This window comes from Hermetia illucens, chromosome 4 (assembly GCF_905115235.1).
Source record: "Hermetia illucens chromosome 4, iHerIll2.2.curated.20191125, whole genome shotgun sequence".
Lineage (NCBI taxonomy): Eukaryota > Metazoa > Arthropoda > Insecta > Diptera > Stratiomyidae > Hermetia > Hermetia illucens.
Genome location: NC_051852.1, coordinates 71054745 through 71082677, shown reverse-complemented (window position 1 = coordinate 71082677; position 27933 = coordinate 71054745). Strand labels below are relative to the sequence as shown.

General features: G+C 44.3%; 1 protein-coding gene across 5 annotated transcripts in view; it reads left to right on the top strand.

Annotated features, from left to right (window-relative positions):
- LOC119656262 overlaps positions 1 to 27933 on the top strand; it is an 86586-nt gene that overhangs the window by 44087 nt on the left and 14566 nt on the right. For all 5 annotated transcript variants that reach the window (XM_038062683.1, XM_038062684.1, XM_038062682.1 and 2 more), the window contains 3 exons: positions 352 to 635; positions 13178 to 13491; positions 13609 to 13794. In XM_038062683.1, the coding sequence (XP_037918611.1) occupies positions 352 to 635; positions 13178 to 13491; positions 13609 to 13794 (784 nt within the window). The remainder of the gene's footprint in view (positions 1 to 351; positions 636 to 13177; positions 13492 to 13608; positions 13795 to 27933) is intronic.

The window sequence follows — 27933 nt, the reverse complement described above, 5'->3', positions numbered from 1 at the left end:
AAGTGAGAATTTTTTAGTGTGTTACGTAATTCAAAGAAATAAATCACGAGTACTTGGGAGTACGCATAAAAAATCGTTATTATGAGGTTTTCCGTAGGAGAAGTTATCGAGCCACTTCTTGCCCGGAAGTCTCGAGTGCGGAGGACCTAGACATTCACGCCACAATGTAACTGATTTCTATCTTTGTCGAATGAATCAAGCTAGCTTGGGCGCCAGAAACTAATAAGAGGTTTTCATCGTACATTTACATATATTGCACATTAGCTGTAACTTTGTCATACATGCAAATATCATTTTCATACATAGCAGCGGAAAATATTTCATTATATCTAATCAACATTTTCCTTACAGATAATTCAAATCGTTCAAATGAGCCTGAACTGGCTCAGGAACCAGCTGAAGTTGATATTACATTGGAGCCATGCCCCATTTGCACCCGAACATTTGCCCCCCAAACACTCAAGAAACATATTGTTATTTGCGAAAGAGCCGCTATTAAAAGAAGAAAAACATTCGATTCGTCACGTCAAAGAAGAGAAGGTACTGATCTAGCTGATTTCCTCCCAAAAAATTTTGGTCTACCGCCATCAAAGCAAGAGTCAAAACAATCGCCCGCTGATAGAACACAGCGTCAGGTAAAAAGCACTTTACATTTTAAGCACTTCATTTTAAAATTGTCATATTTATCATGTCACATCAGTTTGAACTAGAAACTCTTTGATTCCCATTGGTCCACATTAACAAAGGCTTTAGATCATATTATATCGATTTCCTCTTGAATCATATGCACCGGTCAAATATCAAAATTGAATGCTCAAAGTGTCTAAAATATTTTTTTACGCGGTTGAGGTGGCAGAAAAATGTTCGCTATGAGCATAATTAATTTAAAGTTAATGAGCATTAATGTATTTTGATAATTTTTTTATTCTATGATTTTTACGGTTTTATGTAAAAACAAAACCTTATTAAAATCGGTTTACTATTTGTTTGTCACGTGTGTTTGGGATCTATAAAAACCTCCGTATGCAGCGAGTCACATAAATTTACGAGGAGTTTGGAACGGGGCTCCCCATATATGGAATGGGGGGATGTAAATATTTTTTTCACTTAATAAATCCGTATGGGTATCAAATGAAAGGTCTCCATTAGTATTTTCAGAAGCAAATTTTAGTTTCAGGGTAAATTGCAAAATGGGTGAGTGTGGGGGTGACTCATTTTCGGAAACTACCCTAGCTCTCGCCTATATGAAATATAGGCATCCAAATATGTTTCATTCCGATATTCGCTCAAACAAATTTTCTAATAGTATATTACTAACTTTTTGAAATTCACCGGAAAACTAACGTTGAGTTGATATAGTACTGTATCGTTTTGTGGAAATCCGGTTATTAGTACCAGGGTTGTGGCAGTTCAAACTTATCAATTTCGTGGGAATTTACTGCATGTTAAGCCATGTAAATAAGATGCTGACGTAGTAGTTAACGAGAACATTTGACATACGAGTGGAAGTTTAAAGTCCCATATATGGAGAAGCTGCTTGTCTCAAGTCATTTTGATATCCGCTTTAAGTGAAAATCTTCGCATGATAGTGCACAACTGAATTTTTCAAAATGTACACGTGGAACTGTCATCCACTCAAAAATCCTCACATAAGGAAACCCAGAGTAGATATCGGAATGAGGAATTCCGATATCTACTCAAATAAGATTGATAGTGGTATATTACAATGTTTGGTAAATTTACTAGAAATACCTTTTAAGGTATTAGTGCAATATGACAATTTGAAAAAAAAAAATATTTTTTTGGTGTTTGCATATTTCGAAAGTTTAACATATTAAAAATATACAGTTAAAATTTTAGATGACAAAGATCTTGTTCTTATGCAAAAATATATACTATTAGGGAATAAGAAATCGACACAGTATACGAGAAGGAATTTTTGAATATCTCATTAGTAAATTTTATTACGAGAAACCTATTTTCAAAGCTTGAAACGCGTTTTACTCGAGATCAGATTTTCATAGTTTAATATTATTATTATTATTCTGTTAAGGGAAAGTCGCACCGCGTCCTTGAAGAACTATTGTGCCCCTTTTACTGGTTATAGTGTACCTATTGATCATAATATCTCAAGCCTGTAACCGTTAGGAACTTTAGTATGTTCCCCACTTCCAGATGTGTCAGCTTTGCATCTGGTATTAAGTGTTCTCCCAGATGTATCGACCTATTTTGCACAAGTGCCGGACACTGTCCCAGGACGTGCATAGAGGTTTCGTTCTCCTCCTCACAAAACCTGCAGGCAGTGTCCGTAGATATCCCTAGCTTCCCTAGGTGATAGTTCAGCCGACAATGACCAGTGAGAATTCCCACTATGATTCGGAGGTTCTTTTTGGTTTTTGGTTTAAGCAATCCTTTGTACGCATGTGTTCGTATCCCTCAATAAGCACCCTGGACTGCTCCATCCCTGGTAGGCCCGCCCAATATAGTTCCCTCAACCGTTTCTCTTCGTTTCTTAGATTCATAGCCATGAAATCGTTTCCGATTCCACAGAAGGGTTCTGGCCCGTGTAAAGGCATCCCTGCTCCCTTCTTGGCTAGTTCATCCGCTGCCTCGTTGCCTTCCAACCCAGCATGGCCTGGAACCCAAAGTATCCAGACCTTGTTGGACGAGCCGAGTGTATTCAGTCTCCAAATGTATTCCCATACCAGTTTAGAGTTCACCTGGTTGGACCTAAGTGCCTTGATCGCTGCTTGGCTATCGGTGAGAATAGCTATGTTAAGGCCCTGTAGTTCCTTTGCAGATTAAAGTAGGTACATTTGTCTATGGCGTAAATTCCCGCCTGGAATATGCTAGTGTACCTGCCCATTGGCTCAAAGTACATTTTCCTTGGACCAATGATACCGGCACCCGCTCCCTCTGCTGTGAGGGATCCGCCAGTGTACCAAGTAATCAGTTGCTGGTTTAAGCCGTATGTCGTAGCCACGCCCTCCCAGTTTGCCTTGTTACTCCAACGTGTTTCAAACTTCTTATCGAAGTGAAACCTCGTTGTCATGTTGTCCCTTGGTATCAGTAATTCGGGATACCGCCTAGAAAGGATATCAATCTTCCTTCGATTTAGGCAGCTCCCCGCCTCACTCATACTACCGGCCATCCTGAATATTGATCTCCTTGCCTGCATCTGTATGTGCAGATGGAGAGGGGTTAATCCCAGAAGGACCTCCAGGGATGCCGTTGGGCATGTCCTCATTGCCCCACTGATACACACGCAAGCCAGCCTTTGGAGCTTATGTAATTCCCTGGCTTGTGTGCTGAGTTGGGTTCTTTCTGCCCAGATTACCGCTCCATAGGTAATCATTGGTCTTAATTTGCAGTATATATTCAAAGTATTATCTTCGGGCTGCAACCCCATTTTTTTCCTGCTATGGATCTGCAAGTCATCAGAGCCCTCGTGGCTTTCCGACAAGTGTTTCCGACATGTGTCTTCCAGAGTAATTTTTGGTCTAGCGTGATTCCCTAATATTTGACCTCTGTTTCTCGTTTCACCTCCATATCATGTAATGTTTGGATTCTATCACATAGGGTATCTTCATATTTGCCCCTACAGACTAAAACAATGTCGTCCGTGTGGCCCTGGACTTGTATTCCAGTATTAGTTAACACGTCCAGTTCATCCACTACCATACTCCACATCAGCGGCGATAGTACTCCACCCCGTGGACAGCCTTGCGGGGTGTTCATGATAATAGAATTTGTACCTGTTTGTACCTCTATTTGTCTGCTTTCTAGCATTTTGCCCATCCAGAGTGCCAGGGTGTTTCCCACTCCTTTGCGGCTCAGGGCATCCCGTATCTCTGTGTGCGATGTGTTGTCGAATGCTCCTTCGATATCCAAAAACGCGCACAGTGCAATTTCTTTTGTTTCTATGGCGTCCCGTAGTACCTCTGTCAGCTGATACAGAGTAGTTTCAGTTGACCGTCCTGCCTGGTAAGCGTGTTGACAGTGATGTAGGGGATTACGCTTTAGAACGTTAGTTCTAATATAGTTGTCTATGACCTTCTCCACCGTTTTGAGTACGAACGATGTTAGGCAGATTGGTCTGAAAGATTTAGGGTGAAAAGGATCCTTTTTACCCGCTTTCGGAATAAAGACCACTTTTGCCCGTCTCCATGCCCTTGGTATATAGCCCAGTGCTATGCTCCTCCTTACCACCCTCAGAAGAGACTCTAAGATAATTCCTAGGCCTCGCTGGATAAGTTCTGGGAAAATGCCGTCTACTCCGGGAGATTTCATTGGTTTAAAAGTTCCCACTGCCCATCTTAGCCTAGCTTCTGAGCATACCTCTTTTGCTAGTTCCCAGCTCTCTTTCCTTCCCCTTTTATTCGTTGTTGGGGTGTCAGGCAGATTGTTGTCGCCTACCGCCGAGGGGTAGGACCCCGGGAAATGAGTTCTGAGAAGCAGGTGTACCCTGTCCTCCTCATTCTCGGTGAATGTCCCATCTTCCTTTTTCAAGCAGACAGAGGATATTCCCCCGTCTTTGTCTACAGCCTTGTACAGCCTGGTTGCTTCTGTGATCTGTTCAATCCCTTCACAGAATTCCCTAAAGCTGTTCCGTTTCGCTTCCCTGATCGTGTTGCTATATGCAGTCAGTGCATTTTTATACCTCCGCCAGTCACCGGTTTGTTTTGCCCGGTTAAAGAGTTTTCGTACCTCTGTTCTCATTCTGGCTAGGTTCTTGTTCCACCATGGTACATCCCTTGATGACTTGACTGTCTTGGCCGGACAGCTGGCCTCATATGCGTCAATGACGATTGTGTTGAGGTTTTCCACCATCGTTTCTAATTCCAGTTCGCTCCTGGTGTCACCGCTCCCATGAAGGTGGGCAATGTTGTTGCTCAGGTGCGTTGTGTAGGTTTCCCAATTCGTTCTCTTGGGATTCCTTATTATTCTTTTTATTTCGGAGTTACCCTCAATGTCGAATCTGATTATCCTGTGATCAGACATTGAGGGTTCATGCGACACCCTCCAATTCCTGACCACCCCGTTCCTTAGGGTATTTCCCACAGTTATATCTAGCACCTCTTGTCTGGTGCTGGTCACAAATGTTGGAGTGTTCCCTACGTTGTATATTTCTAACTTATTGCTAAGAATAAATTCCAGAAGGTACTCACTTCTACGATTAGTGTCGCTGCTTCCCCACACTTCGTGGTGGGCGTTGGCATCGCAGCCGAGAAGAAGTGGTAACGCCCTCTCCTCGCAATACTTCGTCAGCTTTGCGACTTGCTCCGGTGGAGCTTGGCTCTCGTCTCCTGGGAAGTATCCCGATGCTACAACTGCCTCTCGAGTGCTCCTCCCGGCTTCCAATGAGACTTGGATAGCCACAAGGTCCCCGGTTAAGAACTCTGAAAGACATATGTATTTTAAATTACGTTTGAGAATTATGCAAGCTCTTGGTTTTTCACATATATGTTGCCAAATCGGTAGTTGATATGACAACTCCGACGTTTAATTGCCTCCAGGGATCGGTCATCTACCCCGATCGTGAGGAGTTTACCCTTGCCCTCCACCTTGCTCCTGAAGACTCTTCATAGTCGAGTATGGAGATCCTCATTCTGAGCAATTAGGAGTCTCATAAGGTCTTCCGTTTCTATTGCCGCGGCCTTTGGCAGAAAAACTGTCACCATGTGGGCTCCTGGTATATCATCCCAAGCACATGTTGACAGTTCCACCCCTTCCCAGCCTGGCAATCTAGGAACTATGGTTCTAATCCATTCTGCGGTTCCTTCCGTCGCGCAGTCCACCAGTATAAGGCCTGGTCGAAAGCGTATCCCGGTGAACACCAGTTTCGACGTCCAACCCTGAATCATCTACTTGACGACAAGTTCCTCAATGATTTCCTGTTCCTCCCGAGTAAGTATTTACTCGGGAAACCTTTTTGGCAGTATGGCCAGTCGAATGCCCTTAACCGCACTAGCATAGGTAATGGCGGGCTTCCTGGGTCCTGCCTTCACACCTGACCTGCCCGGGTTTTCTCTCTTGGGTTCAGGTCTGGATTTTTTGAGAGCATTCCCTTCATGCGGGCTGATCTCTGCTGCTCCCCGTTTTCTCGGCTCCGGTAGAGATGGCTTAGGTCTGTCCTGAGCCTTCTTAAGGGCCTCTTCTGGTTTCAGGCCTTCCTTCAGATAGCGCAGGTACCATTTAACCCCGGCGCCACTGAGACCTGTCTCCTTCCTGACGTCTGTTATATTTATCTCAGACGTGCTTTTGCTGGTCCCTGCTCTTTGAGCAGTGGTGTTCGTTGGCTGTAGTCCACGCAGTATACCAATGCTCACCTTGGATGCACTGCTTGACGTCCCAACTTCTCCCTTCTTGGGTGTAGTCACCTGGCTCTCAGTAATTCGGAGACGTGCCTCCGCCTGATTAACCAGTTTTGGTGCGGTACGGGGCCCCGCTTTCTTGGTTTTCGTTTTCTTTTCTTGTTTTGTACTCATTTGATTCCCACGAGTATGGGGGTTAAGAGGTCCGCCGAGCCATAGCCCCCCGTAGCACGGTAAAGTCTTACTTATTCACTGAGGCGACCAGGTATCAGTGAGGCCCCGTTCGAATACAGTCAGTTACCCCCGACTGCAAACTATCCAATGGGCACGGTTGGCATGACACCCTGGATTGGAGGAGGTGTTTTTCGACTCCCCAGTCTAGATCCGTAGCGTTTTGTTAATAGTAGGGTCACCTCGTACAGGGTGTGGCTATCACCACTCACTAACGGTCTCGGTAGACGAGAGGCTTCGCCCCTGAAAAGGCACACACCGTCCCAGAGGAGAGACAGCTCATCCTTAGAGAAAGATAGGTTGGCCTCAGGGAGCTATATTCCGCATCAGTCTATCCTGCAGTGCACTGCTTGTTTAATAATAATAATAATAATAATAAACGTTGGAGCGACAATGCAACTAGATCAGGGCCTTGAATCGTATTATAGAACTTCATTCAAGACCGTAACAGTACCCTACAAGATTACATTACCATGTAGCAGGCAATGTGGTCAACATTGCGCTCGCCTGAGATTATTACCCTGATTTGACTCAGGTACTCTTTCACAGCTGAGTTGACTGGTATTCGACATCCAGTCACGATACAAATTCCACTACCACCAGTGAGATTAGAACCATAACCTTACCCTACAATAGCCTAGCAACTGAGCCCATCCGGACACTACCTAATTTTGTCGAAATTAAAACCCTTCTTCTACATATCTGTGCCTATATGCGGAACCTCAAAATATTTTATTTTCTAATAATAATGACTTTTTCTTCGCAACCACCATTCACCATTTTGTTATTTTGGACAAAATATTTGCATGTTTGAGGTTATTCATTTTTAAGGTTTTGTTTGCAAAACAAAACCTTATTAAAATCGGTTCAATGTCTTTTTTTTTTGAGCAAGTGGAAATCTTCAAAAGACACTGGTCTGGACACACCAGCATGTGGGATTTTTACCCACTAAAACCACCTCCGACTCCCTCCCTGCCCCGCGGAACCACCATAAGGTATTACATCACGGGGCGGAGTCAGCTCACTCTAGCTTAATCCCATTTCTTCTATACGCGGCGCACGTGACCGCGCTTTTTTCCTTTCCTCTGCCTTTCGCAATTTATCAATAGATGCGATCATGGAGTTGACCGCATCCCAATTCTGTTGACGTGGTAGCATTTTCGGCGCCAGATGTTTTGGTATCAGCACCTCTCCTAGAATCTCCTCTAGATTCCTCCTTTCTTCCACAAATCGCGAATGCTCTGGGTCCTCTGGGACTCCATCACATAAACCTGTGAAGGTATTGGAGATATCCTCCATAATTAATGTCACCGTGTCGTCTCCCCAACCACTCCTTGATGGCAGGAATGAGCCTGTGAGTCCACCGACCCTTTCCCGAGCATTCCCACCACTCTTGCCATCTATTTATGGATCTCTCCCTCTCAGCGTTCTTCGTCTGCAATAAGGGAGAGATTGACTTCGCATGGTATATATTCGCCATCTCATCTGCCAAGATGTCAATGGGCATCATTCCAGAGATGACGGATGCTGCATCATCCGAGACAGTCCTGAAGACTGCATTCAATTTGCTAGTGTTAACTAACATCCGGCTCCAAACTGGGGTCGCATAGAAAATGATTGAGGTCACCACCCTGGCTATAAGCCACCTAGAGGTATGCCGCGGCCCTCCCACGTTCGGCATCATCCTCGCCAGGACCATACTAGCAGTGGATGATTTATCACAAACATACTGTACGTGTTGCTTATAGCTGAGCTTCCCGTCTATCATCACCCCCAAGTACTTGCTGGTCGGCTTGGAAGTGATAAGATTCCCGATTCTAACACAGGCGTAGTTTCTCTTCCGGCGCTTCGTGATGAGGACCGCTTCTGTTTTTTTCCTCCGCAAGCGTCAGACCAGAGCTCTCTAACCAGCATTTGACAGCACTGATTGCCTTTGCGACAACAACCAGTGCTATGTCGTCAGCGTAACGAAGGGGAAGATTTAGTACATCGTTGTACATGATGTTCCACAGTAGTGGGCCCAATACGGAGCCCTGTGGAACACCAGCGGAAACAACGTACTCCTGGGGTCCGTCATCGGTGTCATACCAGAGCCTCCTTTCAGTTAAGTAACTATCGACGATAGCAGCGAGTTAGTCGGGAATACCAACCTTCGCTAGGGATTTATTATTAGATTATTAGATTCCAATTGGCCGAATTGATTGCATTTTTCACGTCCAGGGTTACTACCACGCAATATTTGCTGGCACTACCCTTTCCGTGGATTGCATCTTCGGCCAACCAAGTAACCAATTTGATGGCATCAATGGTTGATCTGGCTTTTCGGAAACCGTACTGCCGATCTGAAAGGCCGCCTTGGCTCTCAACAATTAGGAGTAATCTATTATAGATTACCCGCTCTAGCATTTTCCAAACTGTGTCCAGAAGACATATGGGTCGGTATGAGGATGGTTCACCTGGAGGTTTACCAGGCTTGGGCAGAAGTACCAACTTCTGCCGCTTCCATGCCGCTGGAAATATATCCTCGGACATGCACGCTTCGAACAACTCAGCGAACATGCCCGGTCTGGATTTCACTGTAAGCTTAAGGGCCTTATTCGGTACTCCGTCCAGGCCCGGCGCTTTATTGTCTCCTATTCTACCGCAGATATCCAACAGCTCATCTCTGATGACTGGAGGGATTGCCGTCACATTCAGAGGTGGTTGGAATGTGTCAGTGCTCTCCTCTTGCTGGGGGAATAACCCCTGGATGATTTTTAGCAAGAGGGTGGGACACGTGATCTGCGGAGATGAAGGGCAATGTCTGTCTGTCTGTCTGTTTTTTTTTCCGATGGAAAGTGGAAAGCTTCAAAACCTACCGCAGGCTCCTGCCACACGGTTATGTGGGACTCTTACCCATTAAAACCACCTCCTTCTCCTTTCACTCTCCCCGCGGGACTCCCATGTGGTATTACGTCGCGGGACCATTCCTGCTATCACGCAAGCTGGATATTGTTCTGTAAGCGCAACATGTTCAGAGTACAGTTATGCGATACGCAACTCCAATCTTTCTCTTATTTGCTATATTTTCCAGTGCATCTGCCCATACTGGAGCTGCATATAGTAGGATCGAACTGACCACCCTCGAAATAAGGAGTCGACGGCTCGGCCTTGGGCCACCTATAATTGGTAGCATCCTCGCAACCAGCGCTCCGATGTTATATGCTTTGGTTGCTGTACCCTCCACATGCAATCTGAAATTTAACCTCTGGTCAATCATTACATCTAAGTACTTAAGTGCAGGCTTGGAATGAATTGTTTGCGTTCCAACTTTGATCTTCATGGAAGTGCACTTTCTCCGCTTGGTAATAAATACTACTTCTGTCTTATGCTCTGCGAGCTGTAGACCAGCATTCTCTAACCAGGATTTAATCTCATAGACTGCTTCATTTGCATAAAGCTCGACTTCTTCGAGAAGGCGTACAACAACCGTCACACCCATATCGTCCGCGAAACGAATGTAGGCCACACCAGTAGGAAGGTCTAACGTCAGTACGCCGTTATACATAATAATCCACAAGAGTGGCCCTAGGACAGACCCTTGTGGAACTCCCCATGTCTTTTGGTATGAGTTCATTCCTTCTCTGATTCGCAGCACAGAGTCCTATCGATTAGGAAGTCGGCAACGATGCGCACCAGGTACTTCCCCACGCCTAAGTTGATTAGGGACTCAAGTATCTTGCTCCATCTAGCGGAATTGAAGGCATTCTTCACATTAAGTGTAATCACTGCACAACATTTGCCCTTGTCAAGTGCGGTTTTAGCTGTGTTAGCTACTAGGACAAGTACATCCGTTGTCAACCTTCCCTTTCGAAAACCAAACTGATTTTCGGAGAGACCGTCATCCTTTTCGACAATTCGAATTAATCTGTTATAGATCGAATAGTTTGCCAGTATTATTTAGGACGCATATCGGCCTGTAGGAAGAAGCTTCACCCAAAGGTTTGTTTGGCTTGGGGACTAGTATTAATTTCTGCTTCTTCCATTGTGTAGGAAATGCTCCTTCTTTAAGGCATGTGGTGAACACCTTGGCAAACATATTTGGAGCTATTTTGACTGCTGCCTTGAGAGCTTTATTGGGGATGCTATCCAAGCCAGATACTTTATTTCCAACAATTTTACCCGCAGCTTCGAAGACCTCCATTTCACTTACCATGGGAACTTCGGTGGTGTCTATCTCGACAATGCGAAGGTTAGCGGTACTCACATTTTTCGAAAAGATCCGTTACTATTTCATTAAGTAGAGTAGGGCAAGAGATCGGTGGGGAGCGTTTGCCTTTAACTTTTGATATTATGGTTTTATAGGCACCACCTCAAGGGTTCGTGTCAGCTTCATTACACAGCCGCTTCAAGTGTTCGCTTTTACTTTTTATGATGGTCACATGTAATTTCTTACGAGCGTTTTTATATTCTTTATGTAATTACTCGTATCCAGATCGGTTTCTATTTCGCTGACTGCGCCTTCTGGCCTTGAGGCTGGCCTTGCGGCATTCTTCGATTTCAGAATTCCACCAAAAGTTCGGAGCTCGCTTCTGGGATACAATATACCTTGGCATGGATGCGTCACATGCTCGTCGCAACTGGAGATCCTTAGCTAAAACATGGTTGACAAAAGTGACATCTATCACGGACCCCATTTCTCTCTTACGGAAAGTGTTCACGCATCCAGTGTTAACAACTACAAGATTCAGAAGAGAAAGAGCTTCAAGTAATATACGTCCTCTTGCGTTTGTTTCTCGGTTGCCCCATTCTTCAGCCCATGCGTTGCAATCGCCAGCCACTATCTTAGGGCTATGGTTGTGTGCATCCGTTGCTAGCCTCTCCACCAAAGAATGGAACTCATCTGTCGTGATGCTTGGAGCCGCATAACAGCTGTAAATAGATATTCCGCTTATTTTTGCTCTAGTGAAGTCATTCTCGAGGATCCTCGTGTTTCCTTCTATGGCCCGATTTCCGCATGTCCATAGCGCTGCCTTTCCGCTCTTATCCGCGACCCAAACTCCACTGTCTAGATTTTTGTACTGTTCGCGGATAATAGCAACATCGATTTTGTTTTCAAATATCATCTGGGAGAGCAGGTCCTGAGCCGCTTGGCAATGGTTCAGGTTTAGCTATAGGAACCTCATTTGCGCATAGTGTCGATCGCCTTCCTATACACCGGACATGTGCTGCTGCCTGTGATATGGGCGCTGTCAATGTCGTTTATTTGTCTGCAGAATAGACAATTGGGATTTTCTTCGCAGACTTTTGCAATGTGACCTTTTTTTGCGCATTTTCGACACGTAACGTAACGTTTCTTGATCAAATCTAACTAGATTCTATCAGATGCAAAGAAGCGCAGTAAACATATTTCAATTCGCTCTGTTTTGCATTAGCACAAGACCATCATCAGTCTTCATTATCCCACTAAAAATGACACTCTATCGTTTCCTAATATGATCGAGTTTCAATTTTTCCAGCACTCGTTTGGTCCAGTGCGAATACCAAGCTGAAATCTTGCACATTTGTGGATTTATCCTTCTTGGCATTCATGAAGTTTACCCTGCAGTGTCTGAGATCAATCGCTGGATTGTGTTTATTAAGCATGCGGATGTCACCTCCTGCTTTTCTTCAAGGGCCAGCTATCCAATATTTGACATGCTCTGCCCTATTCAGCTCGAAGTTCAGGATGAGGAACTTGAGCTGGCCGACAGAACTAATAGCTGGTATTGTCTGGTGGAACTACTTTGATGTAGACTCGCTCGTGCACTCCAAATGAAGGAACCGATCATGAAAACCTTGATTATTAAACCCGAGCTTCGATTCAGATTGCTAACGCTTTGTTTCCGCAGGCACTCCCGCAGGGCAGCAAATTGTTTCCTGACATTTTGTCCTGTTTATAGCAATTTTTGCTGTAGCAATCAGAAATAAGGTTGCTGCATGCGCACATGTCGTTTTCTTTCCCGTCTTCGCGTTATTATTCATGCCGCGAAGATCAGATTCATTAAGATCTGCCTATCTGAGTATTACCTTCTAACATACCGGTCTCTGGTAACGGCGGAGGAAAAGGTTCTGACAGGATTGATTTGACCTGGAATGCACATCGATTTTCGGTTCTATTTTTCACAACAGTGCTCAATCTTTTCACTGGCTTTTCCCTATTTTACCTCTTGTTATTGAATTATCTATAAATTTAATGATGGATTTGCTTCCCTTTGCTAAATACCATCTTCGAAAAAATTACAGTTTATTGCCTCCCATTGCGTTACTGCTGGCTTGTTCAGGATTTATAAAATCCCCGAAAAAATATGTTCATATAATTTATTTGTTTCTAATATGTATATTTCTTATGGGAAGGATTTACCAAAATAAATTTGTTGAAGGTGCATGTGTGAAATCTGTTCTTTCGCAAAGGAAATATACAATCGATTGTAATTACTCTATTGGAAATGTACAGTTTATACCGAAAAAGTTTTCTATGAAATTACTATAAACTGTTTCCTTACTAGGAACAGATATTTTATTTTATAATACCTAAACTTGACGTCTGATCATTTTTTAAACCTTTTGAAACATTTTCCAATCAAATTCTCTAAATGCGCTATTTATTACAGGGCACAACACCACTGTTGCAAAAAAAAGAGAATGATGTTGCCAAAGTCACGTTGCCAGCAAAAAAGACGGTCTCGTCTGCACCAGTCGTGAACAGTGCAACAAAAGAGAAATCAAAGCCGATCCTCAGTCGTCTAGTACCAACTGCGGAACCATGCCCCCATTGCGGGAGGAGTTTTGGTCCGAAAGCATATGATCGACACGTGGAATGGTGTAAGGAAAAAGCACGGATTGCTAACTCACAGTATAATCCTTCGGTGAATGTAGCAAAGGAACGATTGCAAGCTCGGACCAAATACAAAGCACCATGTTTGAAGTAAAATTTGTAAAATTCATATTTGATCACTTAATTTAATAATACGCTTGACACATTCATTGACCAATAAAAATTGCCAATAACATGCTGGAAACTTTTATAATGTTTACTCATCAGGTCGAAACGAGCGGTGAACCGAGAAAAATACTCAGGACTTAGTTGTGACGAATCTATGAATAGCTTATCAGATGGGGGAAGTTGCGGGTCTACATCTAAATCGAAAGAATATGCACAGGAAGGCGCAGGTAATACGGATATCTCAATGGTTTCGACTACTATGAGTTCATCTTTAATAAGTGAAGGGTAAGATGAAATATTATACATTAACGTTAGCATTGACTTTCTGTGAGGTTTAAATAGAACCACTACTATACATTGGTTCAATACCTCTAGGTGTCATGTTGATGAAAATAGCGAAATATCTTTCGAAGTAGAGGACGGAGACAGCAAACATTATTCCAACGAATGCGAAATTTCTGTAAAGGAAGCAGAGATTGCAGAGATTGCAATCAGGAACTCGAAGTTGATAGGGTGCAATAATAAATCGACTGTTTGTAAAGAAGAGCTTACCTCCCTGGAACGCGATTTTTCTAAGATGCCAGTAAGGCGCTCTCAAACATCAATGTACTTGGGTCACTATCAAATTGACGAGAATCCAAAAGCAATCTATAATGATTCTGATCACGAGATTCTCATGAAAAGAAATGACAATTCAATTTGTACGTTCAAAGAAGGTCACTACAGGTAGTTTATTAATGAGTTTATTAGTATTTGCAGCCATTGGATCAATGTAATGCAGTTCTATTGTGGAAATGATTCTCAACATATGAGATCGTGTTGACCAATGCTTAATTACTTGACCAATGACTAGAAACAATGTAAAAAACTGAAATTAAATTCAAACTTTTACGTAGAATTGGCTGTGCATATTTGTCTGATAAAGAGGATGAATTTTCCGATGGAAACCATAGAATTAAGGTTAAAGGGGCTTTTGTAAAAGGTTCGGTTGATTCTTTTGAGTTGTCACAAATAACTTTGAGTTTGGCTTTGTTGCGTTGCTTTGTTGAGGTTGTACATATTTTGATTTTGATTGATTGAAATTTTCATGAAAACAATCTCTTAAAAATGGGTTGAACAACATCGGATCGGAAAATAGAAACAGAAATGCTAGGCGAAATACTATGAAATTGTAGTAAACGATTACAATAACTATTACTTTTTCAAGCCTTAAGGCAACACTAACTATGATATCGAATGCTACTTTTCATTATTTTACTTTAATTGGATATATAGAGAAGGGAAACATAGAGCTTTCAAACGAAAAAAGAAATTATTCAAAATGGCCGCCACTAGCAGCTAAGTTAAGTAACCACACTTAGTATGAATTTGTTACACAGTTGTTTCTTTTAGTACTTCCCTACTGTGATATAGAAACAAGACTATTGTAATATCGAAACAAGACTTAGGTTCCTTCTCGGTTACCTCGTATTTATATTTCCTTAAAATTGTTTACATAATATACATATGTTCCTTATCTTCTATGAAACTATCTAGTACATAACACATATTAACATATGGTTCTTATCTACGTAAAATCCTTCTTATCTACGTAAAATCCTATCCTTTTATTAGGGTCATTCTGAACAGCGAAAATGCGCAAATGCATCTTCGTTTATTATTCAACAACAGGACATGTTGTGAAAGAAAACATTTGACCTGAGTCGGGTATGACGAGATATGGCAAATGATAAAGACCGAAATATTTATAAGGGTCATACGGAGGAAAGAAGATGCGCAGCTGCATCTTCGTTTATTATTATTTCTCGAGCTGCACGCACGATGCCGGCCTTCAAACTCTCCAAATCGGTGCAAGTTCGATCGCAGCCAGTCTGCTTTAAATCAGCCCAAAGGCTGTAGTCCAGAGGATTCAAATCTGGGTTGCCTGAAGCACATTCATTCGCGGTTATGAATTAAACATGCGCGCTAACCACTGCTGAATTATCTTGGCTTTGTGGGCGGGGATTGAGTCTTGCTGGAAGCACCGCAGCTTTCCAGCGATTAGAGATTCACTCAATGGCTCGATTACATTCTCTAACATCTTATCGTACACGCTCGCATTGGCTTTGACGCCGGCCTCGCAGAAATAAATATCAGTTACTCCGTGATATGGGATGCCCGTTAACATATGGCTAATGCACCGCCGGTACGCACCGAGACCGAGATCTTCTCACAAAATACGACTCATACTTTGAGTTGAAACGCCCGTTTCCGCCGACATTCGTTTCTGCTTGCGGAGAGGATTGCGGCGAACACGCTCACGCACAGCACGCGTGATATTCGTGCGACGTATGGAACGCGGGCGCCCTTCCCGCGGCCTGTCAACCACATCAGCTGTTTCGCGGTGTCGAACTAATATCCTAACAAGTCGGAATACCGGAAGCTCGCGATTCGGGTATAAAGGTTTTGTGTTCATCTTATGTAAGAAATTTTAACGCACATTTTTCGATCCGTATATAGCTACAAATCCAATATAACCCTTCATATTTTTCCAAACTACGAGACATACGTACATATTACAGCCACAGATATTACGCTCACCCTAAATAAACAAACTGCCTATTTCCGAAGAGTGTACACATATATGCACGTATATAAATTGATCGTACCCATATTTCCGATTTACTTCTTATATCTATTTGAATTAGGCACTACCCGCAATTCATTAGCACGCATATACTATATACCTACATACAGACATGTCTGGTTGACAAATAACTAAAAAACTAAAACAAAATAATTCTCTGGGACCCAATTCATAAGAACTCATTTCGTTGTGGTATTGACGAATTGATATGTGTTGACGACGTTATGCAGATTGTAGAGTGCTCGAAATTCATAAAAATTGCAAAGTTTCACCCCCTATAACTTTGTTAATAATAGTTGGATTTCAAACTTGTCCAAACTGTGCATTATATTCTTCATTACACGCATGCCAAATTTTATACTTGTGGGATGAACGTAAGGCGGGGGGGGGGGGGGTGTCGGGTAACTTTATAAAATGTGGAAATATACTATTATTAAGTTTATTTGTGCAGATATCGGAACCGGATATATTTTGAGGCCCAGATTTCGTAGAGATGCACCACTGTGATTTTTTTCAGATTTTTCGGTTGGATAAGTTCTGAGAACGAGATCTGTTACACTTTTTGTTTCACCCAATATCAAATATTGAACCAGTTTCGCAAAGTACTAATTGAGCCCTTTCATTTGCACCCTCCCATTCACATGTATGGGGAGCCCCCCTTAAACTTAACACAGAAAGGTGCCACCACAAATTTTCATGACAATCGGTCTAGACGTTTCCGAATAAATCGAGTGTGACAGACAGACACCGTTTTAAAAACCAATCGTTCGTTTACCAGTAGCTTTTTTAACAAACTATGGAGCTTTTTCGGTATAGTCCCACATTGGTGCAACACAATAATCGCGTTTCTTTTTAAGGTTTTTTGTGAAACAAAACCTTATTAGAATAGAGTCGGTGTCTGCCTGTCTGTCACACCCGATTTATTCGGAAACGGCTGACCGATTGTCACGAAAATTGGTAAGAGTGTGTGATCTGTTGTTCCCTTTACATACAGCAAGTGGCGCCATTTTGTGTTAGGTTTAAGGGGGGCTCCGCATATACGTGAATGGAGAGTACAACATTTTTTTTCATAAAATGTGGTCATGTGGTGTATCAAATGAAAGGTCTCAATTAGTACTTTTCAAAACCGATTCCATATCTCATATTGGGTGAAACCAAGGGGAGTGAAGGCTCAAAATATGACCCACAAAAAGTGTAACAGGACTTGTTCTCAGATCCTATCCAACCGAAAAAGCTGAATAAAACACAAACAGTGGTGCATCTCTACGAAATCTAGTAGTAGTATATTTCCACATTTTAGAGATTTACCGGGCAAAATATGAAGGAATATGTTGGATTTGTAGCTATATACGGATAGAAAAATATGCGTTGAAGTTTCTTACATAAGATGAACACAAATCCTTTATCACCCGAAGCGCGAGCTTCTGGTATTCCGACTTGTTTCGTAGTTACCGAACTTCATTGTGTTGTCGTTCACGCGCTACTGACCTTCGGAACTTGAAAGTCTGATGGAAGTGAGGTATGGTTAAGTACTCTCCGTGCGCATTGCTACCAGTTTCGACGGCCTAACATTTCTCGCTATACGCATCGACTGACAGAACTTATGTATAACATATTACACGTCAACTTTTGATGATATTTGTTAAGCTTCTTTACCTCATTGATTTTTGATTTAAATTATATTTTCGTTAGCTTTTTTCAGTTATCTTTTCTTTAGTTACTTTCAGTTACGTTATATAACATATTTTTGGAGAAAAAAAATGAAACAATTTATATTATAGTGTTTCTAGCGATTAAATTAAATATATATTATTGCCATTTATCCCTTGGTATGGCATTAACCACACCGTCAACCACACCTACTTCTTCTTTTTCTTCAGCATTTTCCCGTTCACAAGCGGGGTTGACTCGTCGTGATCGGTTTCGCCATTTGGCTCTATCGAATGCCTGATCTGGGTGCAATCTTGAGGCCATCGAAGACGCCTCTCACGCAACTTTTCCACGATCGGTGCAACCCCATAAAGATCGCGGATATCCTCATTTCGGATGTGATCAAAACGTGTGACGCCACTAGTTCAACGTAACATCTTCCTCTCCATTACCATAAGACGTCGTTCATTATCTTTTATAGGAACCATAGAGAGCGACAATTATAGATTTAAGACGTTCGTTGATACGTCGATCACAAAGAACACCAGTTGTGGAACGCCACTTCATCCAGGTTGCGTTAATTCGTGAAGCAATTTCATAACGCAGTTCTCCATTGGCTGATGGTGTTGACCCGAGGTATTTAAATCGCTCACTTCTGGGCAGATCACTGCCGCTGACAGTGGTTGTGCCTGTTTCATGGGGATCGGTCGTCAAAAATTCAGTTTTGTTTAGATTTAATCTGAAACCGTGTTGCATGAAGCGATCCTTCCATTTTTGGACAAGTTGCTCTAGATCATTTTTGCTATCAGATGCATAGAGCAGTGTGTAGGGCGCAGGACGTTGGATATCCCGTGTGACGGTCTCCATAACAAGGACAAAGAGGAGTGGTGAGAGGGCACTTCCTTGATGAATACCAACAGAGGCACGAAGCGGTTTTGATAGACCCGCCATACTTCGAACTTTACTTTTCGGATCGTGGTAGGGCAATTGAACCCAGGGCACCAGTTCTTCTGGCACTAAGTGTTGTCTTAAAGCATACCAGATGAGTTCATGTGGCACACGGTCAAATGCTTTCTCTAGATCCAGAAAGGCAATGTAAAGAGGGCGGTGCTTCTCACGGTGTCTCTCCATGAGTAACCGCGCAGCGTGTATTGCGTCAGTAGTCCCGCAGTTCTTGACAAATCCGGCTTGATTCACGGTTATTTCAACGATTTCGCGAATACGGTTGTCAAGAATGCAATCAAAAATCTTCATGGTATGGGAAAGTAATCGGATCGGACGGTAATTTACCTTTCTTTTTCCATATTGGAATAGTGGTACTTTCTTGCCACTCAGATAGTGTTCTCCCTTCCTGAATAACCTGATTCAATAATTCACTGAGCCACTGTGTTGGATCCCAGCTCTTCGCTTTCCAGAGCTCAGATGCGATGTCGTCAGGTCCTGTGGCTTTCCCCCATTTCATTTGTTTTATTGCCTTCTCGACTTCAGTTGCACTGACAGTTAAGCCCATGAGTGTTTAACGTAGGTACCTGTCGTGGAGACTTAATCCTACGGTCCTCTTCAGACACGGATTGATTTTGTGACCACAATCAGAGCCCCGCTGAGACAAGCAACAACGGTACCGGTCTATACCAACTGCACGGCTTAGCATTCATAGTGGTGGATGCAAGAATTACCTAAATCTGTACCGAACTAAGGAGTACGATACCCGTGTTGAAACGCAGCACCAGGCCGAGGCCCGAAGATCTCTTCTCGCTTGAGCACAACCACCATGAAACTCCCACTAGGGGTGCCCACCGCAAACAACAGAGCTGTACTCACATACAATGGGAGTTCACCCGAAGTATGAGGGTCCAGGGGCTATCCCGGTTCCCATGGTACCAGTATACTCCAGGTAAGGTTTCGTGACCAATTTGCCACTTCAGATGAGTCCCCGTGCAGACTCGGGTCTGATCGCCCTAATTAGGTCTTTGGAGCATTCGCCTACTGAATCACGGCCGGCAAGCCAAAGTAATTACAGCGTATTCCGGTGCCACCACTATGGAGGTTCTCCTCGACCACTTGGTTTTAGTTTGGCCGATAGGGTTGCCGCCCCATCTTCCTCACCGCCACCTCTGAGCACCTGTTGCGCTGACAAGTAGAAGTGCTCCAAATGTCGGCAATGATTGTTGAAATCTGCTTGAAGTATTCTCGCCATCTATCCGTTGCGGCTCGACTGTTGGTAATCATAGTACCGTTCTTGTCATTAACGCAACAGAAGTGTTCGATATCTTGTGTGCGTTCGTTACGACTTTTAGCAAGTCGATACAGATCTCTCTCGCCATCCCGAGTGTCCAGTTTATCGTATAGATTTTTGAAATGGTTCGCTCGGGTGACAGCGCCAATTAGTAGGCGTTTTAGTGTCGAGAAATTTGTTGTAGATGCGGTTCTTTTCACGGACCTTCATTTCAACATCATCATTCCAAAGCCAAGTATCTCGGTTGATGTACCGCTTACCCAGCTTGGTGACTCCGAAGGTTGCAGAGGCCGCTTTGTGGATTGTGTCTTTCATTTGGTTCCATGATTCTTCCACTTCGTAATGGTCGGCAATCGTATGAGTGAGATCGTTTCGTCTTTCTTCTCACCAAATCGCCACCATTTAATGCGTCGCGGGCCAGTGCGTTCCTCACACCGTTTTATCGGTGGCTTTATTCGAATTCGCAGGACAGCAATCAACGACCGATGTTCAGGTGCGATGGTCTCTCTCTACTTTGCAGCAGTGACAGTGGTAAAATGTTGGCGTCTTATGATAATATAGTCGATTTTCGATTTATTTTTCCCACTACAAAATGTAGGAAGGTGAGACAATCGTTTGATGAACCATGTATTCACAAGTATAAGGTCATGGGTGTCCGCAAAATCGATTATACGCTCGCCATCCTCATTGCGCGCTCCGAACCCCTTTCCCCCATGGCACCTGTTACCATCTGCCTTTTCACCCACATGACCATTAAGGTCGCCGGCAATGATTATATAATCGTTGGCAAGCACGTGACAAGTCTTTTCATCGAGAAGTTGCCAGAAGGCGTCTTTCTCGGCATCAGGTCGACTTGTCTGTGGTGCGTACGCGGTGAAGAAGTGAATAGTGCGATCAGCTGATATAATGGTGAGCTTCATCAGCCGATCATCAAATCGTTCGACATCTTTAATGGCATCACGGAAACCCTATGAGATGGCAATGCCAACACCATATTGAGAGTGTGGGTTAACAAAATAGAGAAGTTTATAGCCATTTTTACTGCGTTCGCGTTCAATGTCGCAGCTTTTGGCACCAGACCATCGGGTTTCTTACAGAGCGCAGACATCAATGCGCATTTTTCGAAAGGCTCTTGCGAGTTCCTCGGTCTTTCCAGGGGTGCAACCTCGAGGCTTTCCATCCAGCGTATCAAGCCACCGTTGCTTAGGTCTGCCTTTTGGTCGTTTACCATCGACTTCGATGTTCAGACCAATCTTTGCAAGTGAATTATCGTTTGCACGAATTGCGTGACCATACCATCGAAGACGCCTCTCACGCAACTTTTCCACGATCGGTGCAACCCCATAACGATCGCGGATATCCTCATTTCGGACGTGATCTAAACGTGTGACGCCACTAGTCCAACGTAGCATCTTCGTCTCCATTACCGCAAGACGTCGTTCATTGTCTTTTATGTTCGGCCAATACTCAGAACCATAGAGAGCGACTGGACGAACGACATTGCGGTAAATTTTAGATTTGAGACGTTCGTTGATACGTCGATCACAAAGAACACCAGTTGTGGAACGCCACTTCATCCAGGTTGCGTTAATGCGTGAAGCAATTTCATAACGCAGCTCTCCATTGGCTGATAGCGTTGACCCGAGGTATTTAAATCGCTCAGTTCTGGGCAGATCACTGTCGCTGACAGTGATTGTGCCTGTTTCATGGGGATCGGTCGTCAAAAATTCAGTTTTGTTTAAATTCAATCTGAAACCGTGTTGCATGAGGCGATCATTCCATTTTTGAACAAGTTGCTCGAGATCATTTTTGCTATCAGATGCTAGGAAAACATCATCTGCATAAAGCAGTGTGTAGGGCGCTGGACGTTGCATATCCCGTGTGACGCTGTCCATAACAAGGACAAAGAGGAGTGGTGAGAGGGCACTTCCTTGATGAACTCCAACAGAGACACGAAGCGGTTTTGATACACCCGCCATACTTCGAACTTTACTTTTCGGATCGTGGTAGGGCAATTGAACCCAGCGCACGAGTTCTTCTGGCACGAAGTGTTGTCGTAAAGCATACCAGATGAGTTCGTGTGGTACACGGTCAAACGCTTTCTCTAGATCCAGAAAGGCAATGTAAAGAGGGCGATGCTTCTCACGGTGTTTCTCCATGAGTAACTGCGCAGCGTGTATTGCGTCAGTAGTTCCGCAGTTCTTGACAAATCCGACTTGATTCACGGTTATTTCAACGATTTCACGAATACGGTTGTCAAGAATGCGTTCAAAAATCTTCATGGTATGGGAAAGTAAACGGATCGGACGGTAATTTGAACATTCTGCCGGGCTACCTTTCTTTTTCCATATTGGAACAGTGGTACTTTCTTGCCAGTCAGATGGTGTTCTTCCTTCCTGAATAACCCGGTTAAAGAATTCACTGAGCCACAGCGTTGAGTCCCAGCTCTTCGCTTTCCAGAGCTCTGATGCGATGTCGTCGGGTCCTGTTGCTTTCCCCGATTTCATTTGTTTTATTGCCTCCTCGACTTCAGTTGCGCTGACAGGTGGAACTGCTCCAAATGTTGGCACTGATTATGGAAGTGGAGGATGAGCAAATTCTTCAGTTGAAATCTGCTCGAAGTATTCTCGCCATCTATCCGTCGCGGCTCGACGATCAGTAAGCAAAGTACCGTTCTTGTCATTAACGCAACAGTGTTCGATATCCTGTGTACGTTCATTACGGCTTGCTAAAGCAAGTCGATACAGATCTCTCTCGCCATCCCGGGTGTCCAGTTTATCGTAAAGATTTTTGTAATGGTTCGCTCGGGTGACAGCGACCGCTTTCTTTGCTTCCCGGTTGGCATTCTTATAAATTTGCCAATTAGCAGGCCTTTTTTTGTCGAGAATTTTATAGTAGAGGCGTTTCTTTTCACGGACCTTCATTTCAACATCATTATTCCAAAGCCGAGTATCTCGGTTGATATACCGCTTACCTGGCTTGGTGACCCAGAAGGTCGCAGAGGCCGCTTTGTGGATCGTGTCTTTCATCGTTTCTTCTTCCTTCTTACCAAATCGCCACCATTTAATGCGCCGCGGGCCGTGCGTTCCTCACGCTGTTTTATCGGTGGCTTAATTCGTAGAACAGCAATCAACGGCCGATGTTGAGGTGCGATGGTCTCATAGGGAACGACTTCGCAATCAGTGACAGTGGTAAAATGTTGGCGTTTTATGAGAATATAGTCGATTTGCTTTTTACTGTTCCCATTATAAAATGTAGGAAGATGAGACAATCGTTTGATGAACCATGTATTCGCTCGCCACCCTCATTGCGCGCTCCGAACCCCTTTCCCTCACGGCACCTGTTACCGTTTGCCTTTTCATCCACATGACCATTAAGATCGCCGGCATTGATAATATAGTCGTCAGCAGGCATGTGACAAGTCTTTTTATCGAGAAATTGCCAGAAGGCGTCTTTCTCGGCATCAGGTCGACCTGTCTGTGGTGCATACGCGGCGAAGAAGTGAATATTGCGATCAGCTGATATAATGGTGAGCTCTATCAGCCAATCATCAAATCGTTCGAATTGTTTAATGGCATCACGGAAACCCTCTGAGATGGCAATGCCAACACCATATTGAGTGTGTAGGCTACCAAAATAGAGAAGTTTATAGCCGTTTTTACCGCGTTCGCGTTCAATGTTGCAATTTTGGGCACCAGACCATCGGGTTTTTTGCAGAGCGCAGAAATTAATGCGCCTTTTCCGAAGGGCTCTTGCGAGTTCGTCGGTCTTTTCAGTTAGGGTACCAACATTTAGCGTGCAGACACGTATTTGTTTTGTTCGAACTAACTGGCTTATATCCTGATGCCGTCCATGCGTCAAGAACCCTTGGCCATTTCTCGACAGGACCGGGCCCCGGTCATCATATACATCATCATCATCAGCGGCGCAACAACCGTACGGATTATGCGACCCGCCCACTTTCTTTGCTAAGAACCCAAGTCTCCGAGGAATACATGAGGACTGGCAAGATCATAATCTTGTACAGTAAGAGCTTTGGCCCTATGGTGAGACGTTTCGAGCGGAACAGTTTTTGTAAACTGAAATAGGCTCTATTGGCAGCCAAAAAACGTGCGCAGATTTCATCGTCGTAGCCGTGATTTTCGACCCTAGATAGGAGAAATTATCAACGGTCTTAAAGTTGTATTCTCCTATCTTTATTCTTCCCGTTGCAGGAGTGCAGTTTGCTGTTGTTGGTTGGTTGGTTTTTGGTACTGACGTTGCCAATATATATTTTGTGTTGCCTTCATTGATGTGCAGTCCAAGATCCCACCTCAATGGCCGCCTACTCGATCTGGTTGAAGGCAGTTTGCACGTCTCGGATCGTTCTTCCCATGATGTTGATATCGTCAGCATAGGCCAGTAGTTGGGTGGACTTAAAGAGGATCGTACCTCTCGCATTTACCTCAGCATCACGAATCACTTTCTCGAGGGCAAGGTTAAATATCCCCTTGTCGTAGACCGTTGTTAATGTCGAATAGTCTTGAGAGTGTGATTGGCACATTGGTCAGGGTCAGCCTGGTCAGGCTTATCAATTTCGTCGTTCGGCGTGAACGTTATTGAGGCTTATGTTTCTAAATTTGCCTCGCAAGCGCAGAGTGGATAGCCGTTCGCTTATGTTTTCAAAGCCGATAACAGCAGGTTTCATTTTTTTGGTGATTAAGAAACTTAGTCGGAGCACATAGTTTTGTGGCGCGGCAGGATTCGCAGCATTCGAAATTTATTTCGAATGTTGCGAGTGCGAGCAAATAGATGGCGCGGATCTATCCACTTTGCGTGGCACGCCAAGGGAGTGGAAGATCTCAAAAAAAGTGTGCGATGAATGATTTTGTTTTAGGAGACCTGTCACAAATTATAGATATCAAGTTGGGAATTGAACAGAGAAGTCTTTTTGAGTTCGTTGAATTAAAAAGTAATGTTAAGTGTACATTAATGAAAATAACATATGAATTGTTAATTTAAAAATATCTTAAATATTTATAAGGATTGTTGAAATGAGAAGTGGTGTTAATTACTTAACGGTAAAGAAATTATTAAAATAAAAAGTAATTGGATTACTTAATTGGTGACCCCGGAACTTCCCAAAAACACAACCACCAGTTCAGCTACCTCAAGTTCATCTAGCACTTCGACCACCTCAACTTCAACAACGCCAATTCCAAGAACCCCAACGACGCCTCCTAGTCCCAGCACAACAACCACGGTCAAGCCTCCTCCGAATTGCCGCCACTTCGATGGACCCTCGTTCATCGGAGGAATCGTCCTTACCATTGGCCTGCTAGCCATCTCCTTCGTGGCCTACAAATTCTACAAGACTCCAAAGACTACTTCAAACGGAAAGTGGATTACGTCCAAGAACAAATCGAGAAGATCGATATGCTCCAAATGCAGAAGTCTCAATTCCTCAATGCTGTGCACGAGGTGTCATATAATTAAAAAACTCAAGCACATCATCATCCCCATCAACAAACCTTCTCTACACAGTGTACTACGCGACACACGTCGGACCATCACCATCAGATTACTCGGCTATCGGAATAAGAAGACCCCACGACGAAATACATACCAAATGTAACCGCTGCAACTTAACGACCTGAGGAAATTCTCTTTAGTTTTACTTTAAAATGCTCGCGTGGCACGCATGTATTTTTCACTCTTCTTTAAGCGTAATGAGTTTGTCCCAACTTTTTGTATAAATAATAATAAAAAAATTGAAATCGCTGCAAGAGACGGCGTGCAAGTGTTTAACATCGCGAGTCCTCCATTCTCATTGGTGGTGTTTTTGGTCTGCGCTGGATAGCGTCCGCTTCGTTTTTTTTTTTTTTTTTTTTTTTTTTCTCGTTTCGTGCGTGCATTTGTGGGTGCAGCCTGCCGTGTCGGTGTAAAGTTCACCGCGTTTCAGAATAAACTCACCGCGTTTGCATTTCAATCTCGTACTTTTCGTGAAACAAGATGTCTTTTGACAATAGGGACGCGGCGGGCCCATCGAACCCGCAAGTGACCGCCCTCGCCGTACGCGTTCCTCCGTTTTGGCGGCGGAACCCCGAACTGTGGTTCGTGCATTTGGAAGCACAATTCCAAATGTCCGGCATCACATCGGACGCGACCCGCTTCAACTACGCGGTGGTCGGCCTGGACGAAGAGTCCATACTTCTGGTGTCCGACGTGGTGAAGTCGACATCGTATGTGCAGCTCAAGAGCGAGTTGATCAGGCGCCTGTCGGCAAGCGAGTCGGCAAAATTAGACCACTTGCTGGCAGGTTTAACCTTAGGTGATCGAACTCCCAGCCAATTGCTTCGTGAAATGAGGCAATTGGGTGGGAGTAAGATCGGCGAAGACCTGATCAAGTCGCTCTGGCTGCGTCGGCTCCCGGAGGGCACCCAGGCGATCCTCGCTTGCGTCTCCGGTTCCTTGGAGGAACTGGCAGCGACGGCCGACCAGGTTCAGGAGGTGTACGTACGCCCAACCTTGGCGGCCGTTCAACCACCGTCGGATGAGGTGGGTGAATTGAGGCGCGAGATTGCTGCATTAACAGCCAGTATGGCCGAGATGAGGGCGACGTTGGACGCTCAGCGTTCGGGCGCCAGATCGCGAGCACGCTCGCGGTCTGCCATCCGAAAAGGGCGATCAGGTAGCAGGTCGTCAAGACAGTCCACGGACCCAGGGATTTGCTGGTACCACCGCAGATTCGGGGATAAAGCGACAAGATGTACGCTACCGTGTAGATTCTCTCCTACCGCAAAAAAACTAGGTCCGCGGGGGGTCTTGGCGGCGGCCACCCAGAACGCAGCGCCACGTCGCCTAACTATTTTCGACCCTCTCAGCAGGCGCAACTACCTCGTCGACACGGGTGCGGAGGTTTCGGTCCTTCCCGTACCCCAGCATCATCAACTTTTCCTTCAACCGCTCAAACTTGCGGCAGCAAATTCCTCCCGCATAAACACGTACGGGTATAGGCAAGTGGACGTGAGTCTTGGCTTGCGTAGGACGTTTTCGTGGCGTTTCATCCTGGCGGATGTCAGCTTCCCCATACTAGGCGCAGACTTCCTGTGTCACTATGGATTGCTGGTGGACTTGCAAAACAAGTCTCTTATAGATTCCACGACCAACCTTAATACGTCGGGACATATGGTATCTCACCCAGGCAATAATCTTTCCGTTCTTTTAGAAGACATTACCGACTCTCGTGTTCGGGCACTTCTCCAAAAGTTCAGCCAGATTACTACCAACTGTAGTCTCTCCAAACCAGTGAAGCACAATGTGCAGCACCACATTATCACTACTGGTTCCCCGATCTTCTCGAAGGTGCGTCCTCTACCATCTCAGAAACTGGCAATTGCACGGAAAGAGTTTGAACAACTCGTTCAACAGGGTATCTGCAGGCCCTCAAACAGCTGTTGGTCTTCCCCACTGCATATGGTCCCTAAGCCAAACGGCGAATGGCGCCCATGTGGGGATTACAGAAGACTAAATGCACAGACTGTTCCTGACCGATATCCAATTCCACTCATCCATGACTTTGCGCATCACCTCGCGAATTGCCGCATCTTTTCGACCTTGGACTTAACCAAGGCTTATCACCAAATTCCAGTAGCTCCTGAAGACATTCCAAAGACGGCAATATGCACACCCTTTGGACTCTTCGAGTTCACCCGAATGACTTTCGGATTGTGCAATGCGGCGCAAACCTTTCAAAGGTTCATTCACTCAGTCCTGCGAAACCTCGAATTCTGTTTCGTATATTTGGATGATGTTTTGGTCGCTTCTACCACTGAGTCTGAGCACTTAGCCCATCTCGAGTGCATTTTTCAACGTCTCCTTGAGGCCGGTTTAGTCCTAAACGTTGAGAAATGCAAATTCCTTCAACAACAGG